This window comes from Mobula hypostoma, chromosome 16 (assembly GCF_963921235.1).
Source record: "Mobula hypostoma chromosome 16, sMobHyp1.1, whole genome shotgun sequence".
Lineage (NCBI taxonomy): Eukaryota > Metazoa > Chordata > Chondrichthyes > Myliobatiformes > Myliobatidae > Mobula > Mobula hypostoma.
This window is the reverse complement of record NC_086112.1, coordinates 5,469,449-5,492,628: the sequence shown is the minus strand read 5'-3', so window position 1 is coordinate 5,492,628 and position 23,180 is coordinate 5,469,449. Positions and strand designations below refer to the sequence as shown.

Here is a 23,180-nt window from a genome sequence, read left to right as displayed (position 1 = left end):
CATATAGTACTCTGCACAAGTCTTAGGCACTCAAGCTATACAAGTGCCAAAGACTTTAGCACAGTACTGCACAGCACGGAATAGGCCCTTCAAGCCGCACTACCCAGCAACCCACTATTTAACCTGAGCCTAATCTCAGGACAATTTACAATGACCAATTAAGCTCCGAACCCACACATCTTTGGACGGAGAGGAAACTGGAGCAGCCAAAGAAAACGTACACACTCCTCACAGGTGATGTTGGAATTGAACACAGAACTCTGATGCCCTGAGCTGTGAATGTGTCGTGCTAACCACGACGCCCAGCAAAAGTAAAGGCAAAAAATAATAGTGGAAATAGTCATAGAACATTCAGGCACAGAAGCAAGCCCTTCAGCCTATGCTGACCCATTAATCCCATTGACCTGCACCTAGACCATGGTCCTCTATACCCCTCCCATTCATGTACCTATCCAAATTTCACTCAAATGTTGATATCGAGTCCTCATCCACCGTTTGCGCTGGCAGCTCATTCCACACTCTCACCACCCTGAGTGAAGAAGTTCCCCCTTATATTTCCCTTAAATCAGCGGTCCCCAACTACTGGGCCACAAAGCATGTGCTACCGGGCCGCGAGGAAACGATACGAGTCAGCTGCACCTTTCCTCATTCCCTGTCACGCATTGTTGAACTTGAACATAGGGTTGCCAACTGTCCCGTATTTGCCGGGACGTCCCGTAAATTGGGCTAAATTGGTTTGTCCAATATTTCCCCCGCTAAGGTCAAGCGTTTCTATGAAACCTTTCATGCCGAAATGGCGTGAAGCGAAGCAGCAATTAGAATTAACTTACATGGGAAAAATTTTTGAGCGTTCCCAGACCCAAAAAATAACCTAACAAATCATACCAAATAACAAATAAAACTGAAAATAAGTAACACTAACATATAGTAAAAGCAGAAATGATAATGACAAATACACAGCCAATATAAAGTAGAAATAATGTACGCATAGTCGGGAAGATGAAGGCAAAACTGATCGGTGGGGGGAAAAATTCAGCACGTACACGCATTCGCATGTCATATATGCGCATGTCTTTGCCCGCGCAAGGCTTCATGGTCATGGTAGTCTTTCCTAGGGTAAAGTGTCCTGGGATTTGACTGCTACTTTTGTCCCTTATTTGGGAGTGAGAAAGTTGGCAACCCTAACTGTAAGAGACACGTTGAGGCGAGTTTAACCCTACTTGAACACCACCCGCCCCCTCCCACCAAATCAGCCGGTCTGCAAGAATATTGTCAATATTAAATTGGTCAGCGGTGCAAAAGAGGTGGGGACCCCTGCCTTAAATAGTTCATCTTTGACCCTTAACCATGACCTATAGTTCTAGTACCACTCAATCTCAGTGGAAAAAACCTGTTTACATTTACCCCATCTATACCCTTCAATTTTGTATACCTCTATCCATCTTTACATTCCAGGGAATAAAGACCAAAACTATTCAACCTATAACTCAGACCCTCAAGTCCTGGCAACATCCTCGAAAAATTTCTCTCCCTCTTCCAATCAATTTGAAATCTTTCCTGTAGGCATGTGAGCAGACCTGCACAATACTCCATGGGGTGTCCTTTCAGGACAGCAGTAAAGAGGAATTTTTTTAGCCAGAGATTAGTGAATCTGTGGAATGTTTTACCACAGATTGTGGTGGAGGCCAAGTCTGTGGGTATACTTAAGGCGGAAGTTGATTGTTTCCTGATCAGTCAGGGCATCAAAGGATATAGGAAGGTGGCAGGTATATGGGGTTGAGTGGAATCACAGATCAGCCATGATGGAATTGTGGAGCAGACTTGATGGGCTGAATGGCCCAATACTACTCCTGTCTTATAGGCCTCAACAACGTCTTATAGAACTTGAATGTAACATCCCATCTCACGTACTCAGTATTTTGATTTATGAATGTCCTTTATGACCCTATCTACCCATGATGCCTTTTGTTTGGAATTTTGGATCACTGTTCCCAAATTCTCTGTTCTACTCGGGCATCAGTACCCTACCTACCACTCATTGTGCAAGTCCTTCCAACTTCTGCCATTTGTCAGCCCCTTTTTCCCAGCTGGTGCAGATCCCACTGTAAGCTATGAAAGTTGCTCAGTGTAAGAAGGCATATGGTCTGTTGGCCTTCATTAGTCGAGGGATTGAGTTCAGAACCACAAGGCCAAGTTCATAATCAGATTTAATATCATTGGCCACACTTACACAATGATGGAGGAACTCAGCAGCATCTTAACAAAAAAAAAAAGTATAATTGATGATTCAGGCCAAGACCCTTCAGCTGCCTGGCCTCCTGAGTTCCTCCAGCATTTTGTGTGTCTTGCATTGATTTCTAGCAACTGCAGATTTTCTCTTGTTTGTAACATCATTGGCACATGTCCTGAAATTTATTGTTTTGCAGTGGGAGGAGAAGATGGCGGCGCGACGCAGCTTGCAGCAGCTACTCCGGCGAATGATGCCTGTTATCTGTCAAGTAGGGTGCTGTGCACAGCCCTGATTTGATGGAAACAGACGTGAGAGCATGGAGGAACATCTGTGAAACTTCTGAAGTGCCTGCTTCGCTGCTGCTGTTACTGTGTGATCCTGAATCTCTGGAGGGGAAGGCTCCGAGTCCTTGGCTTCGCTTGTTGCTCGGCGGCCAGGGTGGGGTCGAAGCGCTCAGCAGAGATGGTGCTCAGTGCCTGGTGTCAGAGGGCTGGTCAGAGGCTCGAAGTTTTTGGACGTACTCAGAGTCGACAGCGGTCGGGTGCTTCCAATGCATCGGCAAGTCTGCGGCACTTGGAGTTCATGGCAGGGAGAGTTTCTCCTTTCTACCGTCTACGTGAGATGATGGGGCTATCAGGACTTGAAACTTTTTTTAAACCGTGCCCATGGTCTGCTCTTTATCAAATTATGGTATTGCTTTGCACTGTTGTAACTATATGTTACAATTATGTGGTTTTGTCAGTTTTAGTCTTGGTTTGTCCTGTGTTTCTGTGATATCACTCTGGAGGAACATTGCATCATTTTTTTAATGCATGCATTTCTAAATAACAATAAACAAGGACTGAGTGCCCTCATAATCTAAAAAACTATAAATGATGATAACACAGACACATGCACCAAATTAAGTATTGCAAAAAGAGCAAAAAAAGAGGTCATGCACATAGATTCGCTGTCCATTCAGAAATGTTACAGCTTTGTAAAACTCTGGTTAGAACACACTTTGAATATTGTGTATAGTTCTGGTCACCTCATTATTGGAAGCATGTGGAAGCTTTAGAGAAGGTGTACAGCAGACTTACCAGGATGCTGCCTGGATTAGAGAGCATTTCTTATGAGGGTCGATTGAGTGAGCTAGGGCTATTCCCTTTAGAGCAAAGGAGGATGAGAGGAGACTTGATCGAGATACCAGAGGCATTGGTGGAGTAAGCCAGCACCTTTTACCCAGCACAGAAATGGCTAATACAAGACGACATAATTTTAAGGCAATTGGAGAAATGTATATGTGGTGTGATGTCAGAGGAAACGTATAGGTGGTGTGATGTCAGAGGTAGTTCTTTCACCGCCCCCTCCCAAAGCGAGTCAGGGAAAAATACATACACAGGACAAGTACTTCTTTGGGTCTTTAATTCCTTCATCTGCTTTAGATGTTTGAATGCAGAAAAAGGGCATCAAAATAAAACAACAAAATGAATTTTAAAAACCACAGTTCCTGCTGTTACAGTCTCAACTTAATTTTGGCCCACACTTGTGTATCAACTAGTTAAGTACACTGTATGAAAATAAAACAAAATATACAGAACCAATAGGGTAGTGGTAATTTTTGGCATACCTGTGCTTAACTTCCAAACATGTATAGGCTAGACCCCAAAACGAATTGTCCTTGCTCATAAGGAGATAAGGATCTTCACACAACCATGCTACCCAGCATCGATACCTTACTCATGAAAATCTTTTGTTACCACATGCCCAACAGTCATTTGGGAAGAAAGCAGCTCCAAGTACTTGATGTTCTTTCTAGAACATTATAACTCTTGTTTCTACTCTGTATGTGCAAAATGATATCACTGTTTTCTCTTGAAGGCACAGGTGGCTATTTTAGTATTACCAGGATGAATACACAAGTGCACTTCAACAATAAATAATTATATCCAATGGTCACCTGGTTACATTCTCCTTTGCATACAGGTAAGCATCCTCGATTTCTCACTCACTGCAAAGGTACTTTAATCTTTTTAACTGCTTCTCTGAGTAGAACTGAACTTAGACTAACCAGTATCTGTGACACTGCTGCAGGACTTATGGAGGCCACATCTAGGACTGACCTTGGTTTGTGAAGTGGATTAGAGTCTGTCCAGCATTTACTCTTTTATTCCTGCGGGATGCTGCAACAGGAAGACTACCAGCATCTGAACCCGTATCAGCACTCACAGCCCCTATAATCTCAGTTGCAGAAGATACATTGTCAAGGCTAAGGTCGAGATTCCATATACCCTACTCTGACATATCTTCTACCAATATCGCTCCATTCTCTGAATCCCCGGAATCTGATTCATGTCTCAGGGAAGGGCTAGCCTGAATTACAGGAGTTTGCAGTCTCCTTCGAGGAGCTGGGGTGAGAATGTTCTCACAGGGGCTGATGTCTACCTTGTTTACCCTCTTAATAGGCCCTCCCTCCAAAGGTTCCAATGCGTATGTGTTATTTAGCATCTCTACCATCCTGTAGACAGTTGACTTCCAAACATCCTGGACCTTACTACGGCCTGGTGCATTTATGTCAACCTTAGGACAATGAATTTTATCCTTCTGTAAGGCAGTATATTCTACAGCCTTCTGTTCAGAGTATTCTTTTGCTCTGGCATGAGCATCACTCAGTCGTTTCTGGTGTATGGCTAACCTGTCATACTTCCTGTCTGCAAACTGTTCTTGCCCCAGCAGAGCATCCACGGGCAAGTGGGAATCAATACTGGACAGTAGGTAATAAGGGGACTATCCAGTGTTTGCGTGAGGTGTCACATTATACGCATACATTAACTCGGGTAGATGCTCTGGCCACCCGCGTTTCTTTTCTGGGACAACACACACAACAAATCTCGCATCGTCTTGTTGAAACACTCACACTGAATATTTCTTTACCCCGTACAGTTTGCAAAGCTCAGTTATAACCTCACTTTTGAAGTTACAGCCCTGGTCAGAATGCAACCACTCAGGAACACTGTACTTAATAAACCAAGAGCACCTTTGCTGTGGTGTCTGCCTTTTGATCCCGAGTTGGGAATGCTTGGGTGAATTTTGTAAAAACAACTGACTACTAAAACAATCTCACACCCATCAGCTGCCGGCTCAAGCACAGTGAAATCTACAGCAACTTTGAGCAGCAGAGAAGCAAGAAATTATTTCACGGGGGAGGGAGGGGGGGATGGATCTTAGGGTGCGGCATTTTAGTTAACAGAATGTGGACAACTTTTGATCCACTGCCACATCTTCATAACATCTCAACTTCTGTACTCAATACATTGATTTATGAAGGCCAATGTGCCAAAAGCTTTATCTACCTGTGCCACCACTTTCAATGAATTATTGACCTGTATTCCAAGATGCCTTTATCCTACCACACTCAATGCCCTACCATTCACTGTACAAGACCTACCTGGTTGGTCCTACCAAAGTGCAACACCTCACCCGTGTCTGCATTAATTTTATCTGCCATTTTTCAGCCCATTTTTTCAGCTGGTTCAGATCCCACTGCCGGCCATGATAGCTTTCCCCACTGTCCGCTACACCCCCCAATCTTAGTGTCATCCACAAGTTTGCTGATCCAGTTAACTACAATTATCATCCAGATCGTTGATATAGATGACAAACAACAGTGGACCCAGCACCAATCCCAGCGGCACACTATCGGACACGGGGTAGAGTCAGAGAGGCAATCATCTACTACCCCACTCTGACTTCTCCCACTAAGACCATGTCTAATCCAATTTACTACCTCATCGTGAATGCCAAGCAACTGAACCTTTTTGACCAACCTCCCTTGTCAAATACCTTGCTAAAGTCCATGTAGACAACATCCACTACCTTGCGTTCAGCAACTTTCTTGGTAACTTCCTTGAAAAGTTATAGGATTAGACATGTCTATCCAAAGACTCATAATTGGTCCCTTAGCATTCCTTCCAAAAACTTTTCCACTTCTGATGTCAAGTTCACTGACCTACAATTTCCTGGTTTATTTTTAAAGCCTTTCTTAAACAGTGGACCAACACGGACTATCCTCCAATTCTTGGTACCTCACCTGGCACCGAGGATGATTTAAGTATCTCTGCTAGGGCCCCTGCAGTTTCTGCACTTGCCTCCTACAGGATCCAATGGAACACCTTGTCAGGCCCTGGGGATTTATCAATCAAATCAAGTTTAATTATCACTCAAACCATACATGGGTACAGCCAAACAAGGCAATGTTCCTTTGGGGCAGAGGTAAATGACATACATTTAAAATAGTGAGGAAAAACACAGTTACTCAAGAAAACACGTATACTCTTATGACCCTGAATGACATGCAAATTGATGTACAGCTCCCAGCAATCCAACCTGTCATTCCACCAATTGAACACTGGAGGGCAGCACCAACAGGAGAGGCCAGCTCCCGACCGAGCACAAACTCCACACTACAGCGCCTCCAGCGTCTTCTTACCTGGACTGCAGCAGCAGGCAAGCCCTTGGCTTGAGTCTTAATCCTTGCTACAACCAAAGCCAAGTCCCTTGCAATCCTTTTGCTCTTAACATATCTGTAGAATCCCTAAGGATTCTGCTTCACCCTACCTGCTAGGGCAACCTCATGCTTTCTTTTAGCCCTCCTGATATCTTTCTTAAGTGTTCTCTTGCATCTCTTATACTCCACAAGTACCTCATTTGTTCTTACCTGCTCTTTCCTTAAACATGGCCTCAATAATCTTGAAAACTAAAAGTTCCCTACACCTCTTATTTTTACCTTTTATTCTGACAAATACATGCCAAAATTATGTTTGTGAATGCCTCCCACTTATCAAATACACCCTTGCCAGAAACCAGCCTGTCCTAATCCATACTTGCCAGATTCTTTCTGATATGATCAAAGTTGTTCTTTTTCCAATTTAGAATCTCAACCCATGGACAAACCCTATTATCATGCTGCTTCCCGCACCCATATGGAGCATGTCGACTTCCAACTTTGCCTTGAACTTCCACCCTGCCCTCAAATTCACCTGGTCCATTTCTGACACCTCCCTTCCAATTCTTGATCTTCAGAGATACAGAGGCAGCTTATCTACTGATGTCTATTAAAAACCTATAGACCCTCACAGCTACCTGGACTATACCTCTTCCCACCCTGTTCCATGTAAAAATGTGATACACTTTTCTCAATTCCTCCATCTCCACCACATTTGCTCTCAGAATGAGGCTTTTCATTTCAGACCAAAGGAAATGTCCTCCTTCAAAGAAAGGAGCTTCCCCTCCTCCACCATCAACACTGCTCTCAACTGCATCTTTTCACACACGTCTGCCTTCACCCCATACTCCTGTAACCCCACCAGGGATAAAACTCCTCTTGTCTTCGTTTACCACCCTACCAGTTTCCCCATCTACCACACAATTCTCTGTAACTTCTGCCATCTCCGACGGGATCCCACCACCAAGCACATCTTTCCCTCCCACCACTTCCTGCTTTATTCAGGGATCGCTCCCCACATGATTCCCTCGTCCATTCGTCTCTCCTCACTGATGTCCCTCATGGCACTTACCCTTGCAAGCATAACAAATGCTACACCTGCCCCCACACCACCTCCTCCCTCACTACCATTCAGGGCCCCAAACAGTCTTTCCAGGTGAGGTGACACTTCACTTGTGAAACTGTTGAGGTCACCCACCGTGTCCGGTGCTCACAGTGTGGCCTCCTGTATATTGGTGAGACCTGATGTAGACTGAGAGACCGCTTCACCAAGCACCATCCACCAGAAAAAGTGGCACGATGAGACCACACTCAGGTTGGAGCAGCAACACCTTATATTCTGTCTGGGTAGCCTCCAACCTGATGGCATGAACTTTGACCTCGAACTTCCGGTAATGACCCCCCCCTCCCCCGTTTCCCTCACTCACCTCATCTCCTTACCTGCCCATCACCTCCCTCTGGTGCTCCTCTGCCTTTTTCTTTCTTCCATGGCCTTCCGTCCTCTCCCCTCAGATTCCTTCTCCAGCCCTGTATCTCTTTCACCAATCAACTTCCCAGCTCTTTACTTCACCCCTCCCGCTACCGGTTTCACCTATCACCCAGTATTTCTTCCTGCCCCCCCGCCCCCACCTTTTCTAGTCAATTTTTCCTCCAGTCCTGGTGAGAGGACGCCGCCCACAACGTCCACTGTACTCTCTTCTCCATAGATGCTGCCTGGCCCGCTGGGTTCATTCAGCATTTTGTGTGTCGCTATCGTTTTCCATATTTACTTGGGAAACTAATGACATTATGATTACCAGATGCGAGGTGTTCTACAGTACAAAGTGCACATACCGAGTCATACGATCAAGCTATCCGAACGCCCACAATTTGGAAGTTAGAATTTTTACATTAATCTTCTACATCTTTAATCGTTTTCCGAGCTGACTAAAAGCTCCAGTGGCGCAGAGCACATCAGCCGCTGCCGCCTCTCCTCCACTGGCGGCCACACTAACTATTGTCAGCCGGAGAACGGGACACACGCCAGCTGCTGGGTTTGTGGACACTTTAAAGCCGGATTGTTTAAGATCCGCGTGTAACGTGAGCGCGCACCTACCTGTTCCAATCAACATGTGCTTGTGCTTGAAGTATCGCAGCTGCTGAGTATAACTCTCAGTCTGGTTGGTCTCGGAAGAAGTGTCCGTTTCTGTCCATTCAACATACGCCTGGCCCTTGGCGTGGATTTTAAGAGCCTTCACCTGGATCTGCTCCGTAAGCTCCACCACAATCCGTCCGGAGACCAGCTCCCCGCAGGAGTAGGTGGGGCGGTCGTAGAGGATCGCGAAGGTCTTCACTTTGCCCATGGCTGCGGTGCGGGGACCGTGCTGGGACCTTCCGAGCAGCCGAACACCGATTCGGGATGATGTCTGACTCTGGGCTGGGAGCCGGCAATGGGCTCGACTCCGCTAAAAAAGGTTCCGTGACGAATGCCCACGGAAAAGGAGAGGCTTGTCAGACCGCACAGTGGTTCTGCTTCTGTTCTGAGGGAAGGGGAACTATTCAGTAGTACACGGATGTCCAAACCGCACACACCCTCAGTGCAAGATGCCCATCAATGTAAAGCTCACCTTTTGGGGTTTATACGGTTCCCATTTTTGTCGGGTTTATAAACTGAACAATCACGGAAAACGCGGGTAAGGATGGTGAACCGTGATCAGTCCGTGTGCTCCGTCGTTGTGAAACGGGAAGTTTCAAGTTGAAAGACGGACTCCGCCCGCTGCCCGCGTTACGCAAACAACCAGCTGCAACACCAAACTCATTGTCAAGATACCTTGTCTAATCTGCAACTGGCAGCAGACATAGTAAAAAGCAGGAAACGCCCTTCAACCCACCGTGTGGTTGCCTGTCCTCCAGAACCAGCCGAATTTAGTTAACATTTCTATTTTTAGAATCACGATCAGGTTTAACATCACCAGCATACCTTGTCAAATTTGTCGTTTTGCAGTAGCAATACATAACAATAAAACGCTCTAAATTACAATAAATGTATTTAGGATATCGAACTGGGTGGCGGGGTGAAGGGCGTTTCTACCAATTGAATTTATTTAAGTCTTACATCCATCCCACAACGTGAGGAAGTAAGAATCTTTGCGTTATGACTCCGTCACAATATTGAGTCGTGAATCTACAAGTCTAATTGCTTGTAGAAAGAAGCTGTCCCGTAGCCTGTTGGTCCTGGCTTTAATGCTGCGGTACCGTTGCCAGGCGGAGGCAGCTGAAAGTTCGTTGCAATTGCATCAATATATTGGGCCCAGGATATATCGTCAGAGATGTCGACACCCAGGAACATTCCCTTGTGCCCTACCATTCATTGTATAATCCTACACTAATTTGACTTTCCAAAATGCATCACCTCACAATTGAATGCATTCAGATCCGTTCGCCACTCCTTGGCCCTCTTCCTTATCTATCAAGATCACCTCTTGTGAGGTCTACAATGGCCTCTTTGCCCTCCTGGAATTAAAATGGGTGGCCACTGGAAGATCCCATTTCGACTGGCGGATGGAGTGTAGGTGCTTGGAGAAACGGTCTCCCAATCTACGTCAGGTCTCACCAATATACAGGTGGACACATCGGGAGTACTGTGCACAGTACCGGACCCAGAGGCCATCCATTTTAATTCCACTTCCCATTCCAATTCCAATATGTCAATCGATGGCCTCCTCTACTGTTGTCATGAGGCCACACTCAGGTTGGATGAACAACGCCTTATATTCTGTCTGGGTAGCCTCCGAGCTGCTGGCAGGAACATCAATTTCTCAAACTTCCGGTAATGGCGCCCTACCCTCCTTCACAATTCCCAATCCCATTGCCTCCCTCTAGTGCTCCTTGCCCCTTTTCTTTCTTCCATAGCCTTCTTTTCTCCCCTATCAGACTCCCCCTTCTTCAGCCCCCAATCAACTTCCCAGCTCTTTACTTCATCCCTCCTCCAACTGGTTTCACCTATCACCTTGTGTTACTCTCTCCACTACCCGACCTTTTAAATCTACTCATTTTTTTTCCTCCAGTCCTGCCAAAGGGTCTCATCCTGAAAAATCGACTGTACTTTTTTCCCATGGACGCTGCCTGGCCTGCTGTGTTGCTCCAGCATTTTCTGTGTATTGCTGAGAATTGCCAGCATCTACAGATATTCTCTTGCAGGAAATATTTCTCAATGAGTACTGCCTGGTGGTTCAGGCAGCATCAATCGATCATCACAGCATCGAGAGGCTGGACAAAGCACGCATTAAGCCCTTGATCCGCTGCAATTTGCCCACCGCTGAAATCGGTCTACAGCACACACTATCTTATAGCCCTAATCTCTAAAGCATCTAGAAGGTAAAGGTATTTACATTCATCATCGTCATTGTCATTATGTGCCAAGTTGTATGATGTAGGTGATTAAGCTCTTTCCATGATCATGATTGTTCTTGGTAATTTATTCTACGGAAGTGGTTTGGCATTGCCTTCTTCTGAGTAGTGTCTTTCTTTACAAGACAGGTGACCACAGCCATTATCAATACTCTTCAGAGGTTGTCTGCCTGGCATCAGTGGTCCCATAACCAAGACTTGTGATATGTGGCAGATGGAATACAGTGTTGGGAAATGTACGATAATGCATTTTGGTAAAAGGAGCAATAGTGCAGACTATTATCTAAATGGGGAGAAAATTCAAACATCAGAGGTGCAGAGGGACTCAGGAGTCCTCGTGTAAGACTCCCAGAAGGTTAATTTACAGGTTGAGTCTGTGGTAAAGAAGGCAAATGCAATCTTGACATGTATTTCAAGGGAATAGAATATAAAAACAAGGAGATAATGCTGAAGTTTTATAAGTCATTCGTCAGGCTGCACTTGGAGTATTGTCAACAGTTTTGGGTCCCATATCTCAGAAAGGATGTGTTGTCATTGGAGAATGTCCAGAGGAGGTTCATGAGGATGATTCTAGGAATGAAGGGGTTAACATATGAGGAGTGTTTGGCAGCTTTGGGCCTGTACTCACTGGAATTTAGAAGAATGCATCAGGATCTCATTGAAACCTACCAAATGTTGAATGGACAAGATAAGGTGGATGTGGAGAGGTTGTTTCCTCTGGTGGGGCTATCCAGAACTAGAGGGCACAGCTTCAAAACTGAGGGGTGACATTTTAGAACAGTGGTCCCCCATTATTCTATATCCAGCCTCATTATCTATTGGTCCTATATCAACTCTCATCTTCTTTTTATTTTTTATATACTTGAAAAAGCCTTTACTATCCACTTTGATAAACCAATCTACCAATTTATTTACTCACCTCCCCAGCATCTAGGACACCTTTAAAAGGTGATGCCTCAAAAAGGCAGTATCCATCACTGAGGTCCCCCATCATGCAGGAAAAGGCGTCTTCTCATTGCTCCCATCACAGACCCTGAAGACTCACAGTCAGTGTTCCAGGAACAGCTTCTTCCCCTTCGTCATCAGATTTCAACGAACCCATGAACAGTACCTCACTATTTTCCCTCTTTTTGCACTAATTATTTATTTCTCATTGTATTTTTTATTATGTATTGAATTGAATTGACTATATTTCTTACATCCTTCACATACATGAGGAGTAAAAATCTTTACGTTACATCTCCCTCTAAATGTGCAATCATAGTAATTTGTACTTCATAATAAATAGAACAGTCAATGTAGCATAGAATCAGCGTGAGTTAATCAGTCTGATGGCCTGGTGGAAGAAGCTGTCCTGGAGCCTGTTGGTCCTGGCTTTTATGCTACGGTACCGTTTCCTGGATGGCAGCAGCTGGAATAGATTGTGGTTGGGGTGACTCGGGTTCCCAATGATCCTACAGGCCCTTTTTCACACCTGTCTTTGTAAATATCCTGAATCATGGGAAGTTCACAACAACAGATGTGCTGGGCTGTCCCCACCACTCTCTGCAGAGTCCTGTGATTAAGGGAGATATAGTCCCCATACCAGGCAGTGATGCAGCCAGTTAGGATGCTCTCAATTGTTCCCCTGTAGAAAGTTCTTAGGATTTGAGGGCCCACACCAAACTTCCTCAACTGTCTGAGGTGAGAGAGACACTGTTGTGGCTTTTTCACCAGACAGCTGGTGTGTACAGACCACATCAGGTCCTCAGTGATGTGCATGCCTAGGAACATAAAGCTATTTACCCTCTCAACCCCGGATGCATTGATGTCAAAAGGGGTAATATGCTGCCAATGCAAAACAACATTTTTCACGACCAATGCAGGACACACACGAGATTGTCCCGATGCCCCGCTGCTCCCCCGGAGGTCTCCTGTCACACAGCGGCGTTTGATATGGTCCTACCCACAACAGGGCGTGAGGATTCTCCCCTTTCACTCTTGATTCCGGGAGCGAACAGAGAATGTACACATGCCCAGACGGCGATGAAGCCGTCCGTACGCCCACAGTTGTAAAGTTAGAAGTTTACACGTTTATCGCCCGAATCTTTCACCGTTTCCCGAGCTGACTAAAGGGAGCTCCAGTGGCGCAGAGGACATCAGCCGCTGTCGCCTCTCCTCCACTGGTGGTCACACTATTGTCAGACGGAGAACAGGCCTGTTGCTGGGTTTGTGGACACTTTAAGGCCGATTTGTAGAGATCTCTGTGCAACGTGAGCGTGCACCTACGTGTCCCAATCAACAGGTACTTGTGCTTGAAGTACAGCAGCTCCTGATTGTAATGCCGAATCTATCTGGACTTGGAGCCGGATTGTCTCTCCATCCAGTGAACGTACGCCTGGCCCTTGGCATGGATTTTCAGAAGTTTAACCTCGATCTGCTCTGTAAGCTCCACCACAATCCGTCCAGAGACCCACTCCCCGCAGGAGTAGGTGGGGCGGTCGTAGAGGATCGCGAAGGTCTTCACTTTGCCCATGGCTGCGGTGCGGGGACCGTGCTGGGACCTTCCGAGCAGCCGAACACCGATTCGGGATGATGTCTGACTCTGGGCTGGGAGCCGGCGATGGGCTCCACCCCACTTGAGAAATGTTTCGTGACAAATGCCCACGGAAAAGGGGAGGCTTGTCCATATACGGATACGTGTACTGTGATCAGTCCGGCCGGGTGCTCCATTGTTGTGAAACTAGATGTTTCAGATTGAAAGACATGTTCCGCCACTTCCTGTATTACCCAAACAACGTGGTGCAAGCGACCAGCAGTAGCAACACCAAACTCTACCACACCTTGCCTAATCTGCAAACGGCATCAGATACAGAGTACAGCACAGAACATGCCATTCGGCCCACAATGTTGGGCCAATCAAGCTAAAAAGCAAATCAAAAACACCCAAACATTAATCCCTGCCACCTACACCATGTCCATATCCCTCCATCTTCCTTACATCCAAGTGCCTGTTTAAATGTCTCTTAGAAGCCTCTAATGTATTTGACTCTACCACCACATCAAGCAGAGCATTCCAGGCACCCACAACTCGAGATTAAAATATTTACTCCTCACACCCCCTTGAACCTACACCCTTTCACCTTCAATGCTTTCCCTCTGGCAGACATCCCACCCTGCAAAAACTCATTTCAGGGAGGTAGCACCATCAATTTGCGGGAGACTCCCGGAACTTCCGGGAGATGTGGGATGTCTGCAATAGAGTAGCTCCTTAGCAGCTGGCCAGCTAGTTTAAATAACGTTAGCTCTGCTAATGAACGAATGACACCTGTTAAACTCACCTGAACATGACTTTTACAGTCTTATGGGCAATAGAAAAGTCTCTGTTGCAAACAGTGCAGCGAGCAACACTGTCATTATTTTTGACCCCTATTAGGCAGGGGTACACTTTAGGGTAGTCTGGGGTGACGTACGGTTTATATTTTCTTTTTTTGGAACACTCTGCCATGGCGTGCTCTCTCGCTCGCTCTCTCATGGTCGCTCTGATGCTCTCTCTCTCACTCTCTCTCTCTCTCGTGGTCGCTCTCTCGCTCTCTCTCTCTCTCGTGGTCGCTCTCTTGTGCACTCTCTTGCTTTCTCTCTCTTGCTCACTCTCAAAAAATTGATATCCAGGACATTGTATATAATTTGTGGGCATCAGGGAGCCACTATTAATATGTGGGAGACTCCTGGAACTTCTGAGAGAGGTGGGATGTCTGCTCTGGTGTGCGACATTACAATCCTGGGAAACAGATACTCTCTGTCCACTCCACCCACGTGTCTCATAATCAGATCTTTCCCCAGCCTCTGACACTCTAGAGCAAACAACCCAAGTTTATCCAGCCTCTTGTGATAGTACATGTTCTCTAATAGAGCAAAACTTAGTGGGAAGTTAGAGGATTAGGAAGCTTTTAAAAAGCAATGGAAGGCAACTAAAAAGTCATTAAGAAGGTAAAGAACATAGAACATGGAAGATAGAAAACCTACAGCACAATACAGGCCCTTCGGCCCACAAAGCTGTGCCGATCATGTCCTTACCTTAGAGCTACCTAGGCTTACCCATAGCCCTCTATTTTTCTAAGCTCCATGTACCTATCCAGGAGTCTCTTAAAAGACACTACCGTTTCCGCCTCACCACCACCACCGGCAGCCCATTTCACGCACTCACCACTCTCTGCGTAAAAACTTACCCCTGACATCTCCTCTGTATCTACTTCCAAGCACCTCAAAACTGTGCCCTCTCATGCTAGCCACTTCAATCAGGGGAAAAAGCCTCTGACTATCCACACGATCAGTGCCTCTCATTGTCTTCTACACCTCTATCAGGTCACCTCTCATCTTCCGTCACTCCAAGGAGAAAAGGCCGAGTTCACTCAACCTAGTCTCACAAGGCATGCTCCCCAATCCAGGCAACATCTTTGCAAATCTCCTCTGCACCCTTTCTATGGTTTTCACATCCTTCCTGTAGTGAGGCGACCAGAACTGAGCACAGTACTCCAAGTGGGGTCTGACCAGGGTCCTATACAGCTGCAACATTACCTCTCGGCTCTTAAACTCAATCCCATGGTTGATGAAGGCCAATGCACCGTATGCTTTCTTAACCACAGAGTCAACCTGCTCAGCAGCTTTGAGCGTCCTATGGACTTGGACCCCAAGATCCCTCTGATCCTCCACACTACCAAGAGTCTTTACCACTAGTGCTATATTCTGCCATCATATTTGACCTACCAAACTGAACCACTTCACACTTACTGGGGTTGAACTCCATCTGCCACTACTCAGACCAGTTTTGCATCCTATCAATGTCCTGCTGTAACCTCTGACATCCCTCCACACTATCCACAACACACCCAACCTTTGTGTGATCAGCAAATTTAATAACTCATTACTCCACTTCTTCATCCAGGTCATTTATAAAAATCACAAAGAGTAAGGGTCCCAGAACAGATCCCTGAGGCACAACACTGGTCACCAACCTCCATGCAGAATATGACCCGTCTACAACCACTCTTTGCCTTCTGTGGGCAAATCAGTTCTGGATCCACAAAGCAATGTCCCCTTGGATCCCATGCCTCCTTACTTTCACAATAAGCCTTGCATGGGGTACCTTATCAAATGCCTTGCTGAAATTCATATACACTACATCTACTGCTCTACCTTCATCAATGTGTTTAGTCACATCCTCAAAAAATTCAATCAGGCTCGTAAGGCACGGCCTGCCTTTGACGACGCCATGCTGACTATTTCTAATCATATTATGGCTCTCCAAATGTTCATAAATCCTGCCTCTCAGGATCTTCTCCATCAACTTACCAATCACTGAACCACTCAGGAGCCTATATTTTCCTGGGCTATCTCTATTCCCTTTCTTGAATAAGGGAACAACATCCGCAACCCTCTAATCCTCCAGAACCTTTCCCTTCCTCATTGGTGATACAAAGATCATCGCCAGAGGCTCAGCAATCTCCTCCCTCACCTCAAACAGTAGCCTGGGGTACATCTCATCCGGTCCCGGTGACTTACCCAACTTGATGCTTTCCAAATGTTCCAGCACATCCTCTTTCTTAATACTGTATCTACATGCTCAAGCTTTTCAGTCCGCTGCAAGTCATCCTTACAATTGTCAAGATCCTTTTCCATAGTGAATACTGAAGCAAAGTATTCATTAAGTACCTCTGCTGTCTCCTCTGGTTCCATACACAGTTTTCCACTGTCACACTTGATTGGTCCTAATCTCTCATGGCTTATCCTCATGTTCTTCACATACCTGTAGAATGCCTTGGCCTTTTCTTTAATTCTGCTCACCAAAGCCTTCTCATGGCCCCTCCTGGCTCTCCTAATTTCCTTCTTAAGCTCCTTCCTGCTAGCCTTATAATCTTCTGGATCTCTATCATTACCTAGTTTGTTGAACCTTTCGTAAGCTCCTCTTTTCTTCTTGACTAGATTTACAATAGCCTTTGTACACCAATATGAAAGTAAGCTAGCCAATAATATTAAAGTAGATACCAAAATGTTCTTTAGATACTTTGTACTTTGTTATACTGCTACTTCAATACTGGTTTTATGGCTGTCATGCATCTGAGTTGCGCTTTTGTACCGCTGGACATGTTTGTACCGGCTGGTTACTTGATTTTATTTCTTGTTTATTTATTTTATTTGTCGTTTTATAGAATTGAGTACGAGATTTGCAAACTCATTTTCGCTGTATTGGTGCATGACAAATTGTACTATGCAATGACAATAAAGATATTTCATTTCATTTCAAGTGTGAAAGAGAGGTGAGAGTAGATATTAGACCACTGGAAAATAATGCTAGGGAGGTAGTAATGTGGGACAAAGAAATGGCGGATGAACAGAATAAGTATTTTGCATCAGTCTTCACTGTGGAAGACACTAGCAGTATGGTGGAAGTTCTAGGCGTCAGGGGTTATGAAGTCTGCAACATTACCACTACCAAGGAAAAGTTTCTTGGGAAACTGAAAAGTCTGAAGGTAGATAGGTCACCTGAACCAGATGGTGTACTCCCCAGTGTTCTGAATGAGGTTGCTGAAGAGATTGTGGAAGCTTTAGTAATGATCTTTCAAGAATCACTAGATGCTGGTATGGTTCTGAAAGACTGGAAAATTGCAAATGCCACTCCATTCTTCAAGAAAGGAGAGAGGCAAAAGGAAGGAAATTATAGGCCAGTTAGTCTGACCACGGTTGTCAGGAAGATGTTGACTGTTAAGGATGTGGTTTTAGGGCATTTGGAGGCACATGATAAAATTGGCCATAGTCAGCATGGTTTCCTCAAGGGAAAATCTTCCCTGACAAATCTGTTGGAATGCTTTGAAGAAAATACATGCAGGATAGACAAAGTAGAATCAGTTGATGCGTACTTGGATTTTCAGAAGGCCTTTGACAATGTGCCGTGCATGAGGCTTCTTAACAAGCCATGAGCCCGTGGTATTACTGGAAAGATTCTAGCATGGACAACGCAGTAGTTGATTGGCAGGAGGCAAAGGGTAAGACCATAAGACTATAAGACATAGGAGCAGAATTAGGCCATCTGGCCCACCAATTCTGCTCTGCCATTCAATCATGGATGATCCTTTTTTTTTCTCCTCCCCAATCCAAGTTCCCGACCTTCTCCCTGTAACCTTTGATGCCATGTCTAATCAAGAACCTATCAATCTCTGCCTTAAATACACCCAACAACCTGGCCTCCACAGCTGCATGCGGCAACAAATTCCACAGATTCACCACGCTTTGGCTAAAGAAATTTCTCTGCATCTCTGTTTTAAAAGGGCAGCCCTCTATCCTGAGGCTTTGCCCTCTTGTCCTGGACTCTCCCACCATGGGAAACATCCTTTCCACATCTACTCTTTCTAGGACTTTCAACATTTGAAAGGTTTCAATGAAATCCCCTCTCATCCTTCTGAATTCCAGCGAGTACAGACCCAGAGCCATCAAATGTTCCCCGTATGATAACCCTTTCATTCCTGGAATCATCCTAGTGAACCTCCTCTGGACCATCTCCAATGCCAGCACATCTCTTCTAAGATGAGGGGCCTAAAACTGTTCACAATACTCAAGGTGAGGCTTCACCAGTGTCTTATAAAGCCTCAGCATCACATCCTTGCTCTTGTGTTCTAGACATCTTGAAATGAATGCTAACATGGCATTCACCTTCCTAATCACTGACTCAACCTGCAAGCTAACCTTCAGATTGTTCTGCACGAGGACTCTCAAGTCCCTCTGCATCTCAGATTCCTGGATTTTCTCCCCATTTAGAAAGTAGTCTGCGTGGTCATGCACTACTACCAAAGTGCATGACCATGCATTTTCCAACATTGTATTTCATTTGCCACTTCCTTGCCCATTCTCCTAATCTGTCTAAGTCCTTCTGCATCCTACCTGTTTCCTCAACACTACCTGCCCCTCCACCAATCTTCGTATCATCTGCAAACTTGGCAACAAAGCCATCTATTCCATCATCTAAGTCATTGATATACAGCATAAAAAGAAGTGGTCCCAACACTGACCCCTATGGAACACCACTAGTCATTGGCAGCCAACCAGAAAAGGATCCTTTTATTCCCACTCTCTGCCTCCTACCAATCAGCCAATATACAACATCCACTGCATCCCCTTTATCTATCCTACTTGTAACCTCTTCAAAGAATTCCAATGGGTTCGTCAGGCAGGATTTTCCCTGAAGGAAACCATGCTGACTTTGCACTATCTTGTCCTGTGTCACCAACTACTCCATCACCTCATCCTTAACAATTGACTCCAACATCTTCCCAACCACTGAGGTCAGGCGAACTGGTTTATAATTTCCTTTCTACTGCCTTCCACCTTTCCTAAAGAGTGGAGTTACATTTGCAATTTTCTAATCCTCTGCCAGAGTCCAATGATTTTTGAAAGATCATTTCTAATGCTACCTCTTTCAGAACCCTAAGGTACAGTTCCACTAGTCTGGATGACTTATGTACCTTCAGGTCTTTCAACTTTTTGAGCACTTTCTCTCTTGTAACAGAGACTGCACCCAGTTCTCTTCCTTCACACACTACAACATCAGGCATACTGTTAGTGTCTTCCACAGTGAAGACTGATGCAAAATACTCACTTAATTCAGCAGCTATCTCCTTGTCACCCATTATTATTTCTTCTGCCTCATTTTCTAGCGGCCCTATATCCACTCTCATTTCTCCTTTATTTTTAAAATACTTGAAAAAACTTTTAGACCCATTTTGATATTATTTGCTAGCTTGCTTTCATATTTTATCTTTTTCCTTCTAATGATTTTTTTTTGTTGTTCTCTGTAGGTTTATAAAAGCTTCCCAATCCTCTATCTTCCCACTAATTTTTGCTTTGTTATATGCCCTTTCTTTTCCTTTTACAATAGCTTTGACTTCCCTTGTCAGCCACGGTTGTACTATTTTACCATTTGATTATTTCTTCATTTTTGGAAAACACCTGTCCTGCACCTTCCTCATTTTCCCCAGAAATGCATGCCATTGCTGCTCTGCTGACATCCCTGCCAGCAGCTCGTTCCAGTTTATTTTGGCCAACTCCTCTCTCATACCACTGTAATTTCCCTTACTCCACTGAAATACTGCTATGTCAGACTTTACTTTCTCCCTATCACATTGTGTTCACTGGTTCCTAGGGTTCTTGTACCTTAAGCTCCCTAATCACCTCTGTTTCATTATATAACACCCAATCTAGTATAGCTGATCCCCTAGTAGGCTCAACAACAAATTACTCTAAAAAGGCATCTCTTAGGCATTCAACAAACTTGGTCTCTTGAGATCCATTACCAACCTGATTTTCCCAATCGATCTGCATGTTAAAATCTCCCATGACTACCATAATATCACCCTTTTGACTCGCCTTTTCTATTTCCTGCTGTAACCTGTGGTCCAGCTTCCAGCCACTGTTGGGAGGCCTGTATATAACTGCCATCAACGTCTTTTTATCCTTGCAGTTTCTTAACTCAACCCACAAAGATTCAATATCTTCTGATCCTATGTCACATCTTTCTACTGACTTGATGAAATTCTTTACTGGTAGAGCCACACCACCCCCGCTGCCTACCTTCCTATCCCTCAAATATAATGTGTAACCATGAACATTCAGCTCCCAACTACAACCATCCTTCAGCCACGATTCAGTGATGGCCACAACATCATAACTGGCAATCTGTAATATTGCAACAAGATCATCCACCTTATTTCTTATACTCTGTGCATTTAGATACAACTCCTTGAGTACCGTATTTGCTGTCCTTTCCGACTCTGCATTCCTAATGATTTGATACTCAGCTTGTTGGCTGCAACTAAGAATAAGGGGAGCCTTTTCTGGTTGGCTGCCAGTGACTAGTGGCATTCCACAGGGGTCTGTGTTGGGACCGATTCTTTTTACGTTATATGTTAATCATTAGGATGATGGAATTGATTGCTTTGTTGTTAAGTTACAGATGATACGATGATAGGTGGAGGGACAGGTAGTTTTGAGGAAATAGAGAGCCTGCAGAAGGACTTAGACAGATAAGGAGAATGAGCAAAGAAGTAGCAGAAGGAACACAGTGCACTTTGGTAGAAGAAGTTAAAGGGTTGACTACTTTCTAAATGGAGAAAAAATACAAAAATCTGAGGTGCAAAGGATTTTGAGAGTCCTTGTGCAGGACTCCCTAAAGGGTAGTTTGAAGGTTGAGTCTGTGATGAGGAAGGCAAATGCGACATAAGCATTCATTTCAAGAGGAATCAAATATAAAAGCAAGAATGTAATATTGAGACTTTATCATGCAGTGTGGAGGCCTCATTTGGTGTACTGTGAGTGGTTTTGGACACTTAGCCTAGAAAGGATGTGCTGAAGCTGGATATGATTCAAAGGAGGTTCACAAAAATAATTCCAGGATTAAACGGCTTGTCATATGAAGAGCATTCAAGGCTCTGGGCCTGTATTCATTGGAATTCAGAAGAAAGAGGGGAGACCTAATTGAAACCTATCGAATGATGAAACGCCTTGATAGAGTTGATTTGGAAAGGGTGTTTCCTATGGTGGGAATGTATGAGACCAGAGGACACAGCATCAGAATAGGTTTTTATAGAAGGAGGAATTTCTTCAGCCAGAGTGTATTTACTCTGTGGAATTTGTTGCCACAGGCAGCTGTGGAGACCAAGTCTATATGTATATTGAAGGCAGAGGTTGATAGATTCTTGATTGGTCACTGCATGGAAGGATACAGAGGGGTAAAGCAGGAGATTGGGCTGAGAAATAAATAGATCAGCCATGATGGAATGGCAGAGCAGACTTGATGGACTAAATGGCCTAATTTTGCCAGTGTATCTTATGGTTTTAACCAGCCAGCATCCTGGTAAATCTCTTCTGTACCCTCTTCAAAGCCTCAACATCCTTCTTATAGAGAGGCGACCAGAACTGTATGCAATACTCCAGAAGTGGCCCAGCCAGTTTTATAAAGTTGCAACATAACATCTTGGCTTTTGAACTCAGTGCCTCGACTAATAAAAGCATTCATTCCATAAGCCTTCTTAACCATCTCATCAACCTGTGTAGCCACTTTCATGGAGCCATGAACTTCTGAGGAAAATTGTCAAGGACCTTGCCCTTAATAGTACACTGTCTCCTTGTATTTGCCTTAGCGAGGTGCAACACCTCACTTTTATCTGGGTTAAACTCGATCTGCCATTTCTCAGCCCATATCTGCAACTGGTCTACATCGTGCTGCATTTTTTGCCAGTCTTCTACACTATCCACAACTCCACCAATCTTGGTATCATCTGCAAATTTATTAACTCACCCATCCACATTTTCATCCAAGTTATTTATATACATTAGAAACAGCCAAGGTCCCATCACAGATCGCCGTGGAACTCCACTAATTACAGACCTTCAGCTTGAGTAACTCCCTTCAACCACTGCCCTGTGTCTTCTATGCAAAAGTCAGTTCTGAAGCCAAACAGACAATTCACCGTGGATGCCATGCATCTTAATCTTCTGGATTAGCCGCACATGAGGGACTTTGTCAGAAGCCTTACTAAAATCCATTTGGAGAACATCCACTGCCCTACCCTCATCCATCTCTCATCACCTTGTCAAAAAGCTCAATCAAGTTGGTAAGGTATGATCTGCCACACATGAAGCCATGCTGGCTCTCCCTAGGCATGGGTTTCCAAATGCTCATATATCCTATTCTTCACACAAAATAATCTGCAGATGCTGGGGTCAAAGCAACACTCACAACATGCTGGAGGAACTCAGCAGGTCAGGCAGCATCCGTGGAAACGATCAGTCGATGTTCCGGCCCGAAACGTCGACTGATCGTTTCCACGGATGCTGCCCGACCTGCTGAGTTCCTCCAGCGTATTGTGAGTGTATCCTATCCTTAAGAACTTTCTTGAGTAATTTCCCGACAACTGCCATGTGACTCATTAGTCTATAGTTTCCAGGAATTTCCCTTGTTCCCTTCTCAAATAAAGGTACAACATTAGCCTCTTGCCAGTCCTCCAGGACTTTGCCTGTAGCTAGATAGGACACAAAGATACTGGTCAA

The 23,180-nt window shown here is 44.8% G+C and overlaps 1 protein-coding gene across 2 annotated transcripts in view; it reads right to left on the bottom strand.

Annotated features, from left to right (window-relative positions):
* The window catches only part of LOC134357203 (arrestin domain-containing protein 3-like), a 54,695-nt gene that overhangs the window by 27,603 nt on the left and 3,912 nt on the right, over positions 1-23,180 (bottom strand). The window contains exon 1 of one of the 2 annotated variants that reach the window (XM_063068475.1): positions 8,809-9,722. The exons of the other annotated variant lie outside the window; for it this stretch is intronic. Coding sequence (XP_062924545.1) covers positions 8,809-9,055 — 247 coding nt within the window. The 5' untranslated portion in view covers positions 9,056-9,722. Of the gene's footprint in view, positions 1-8,808; positions 9,723-23,180 lie in introns of those variants that run through there. 2 annotated transcript variants of the gene reach the window in all.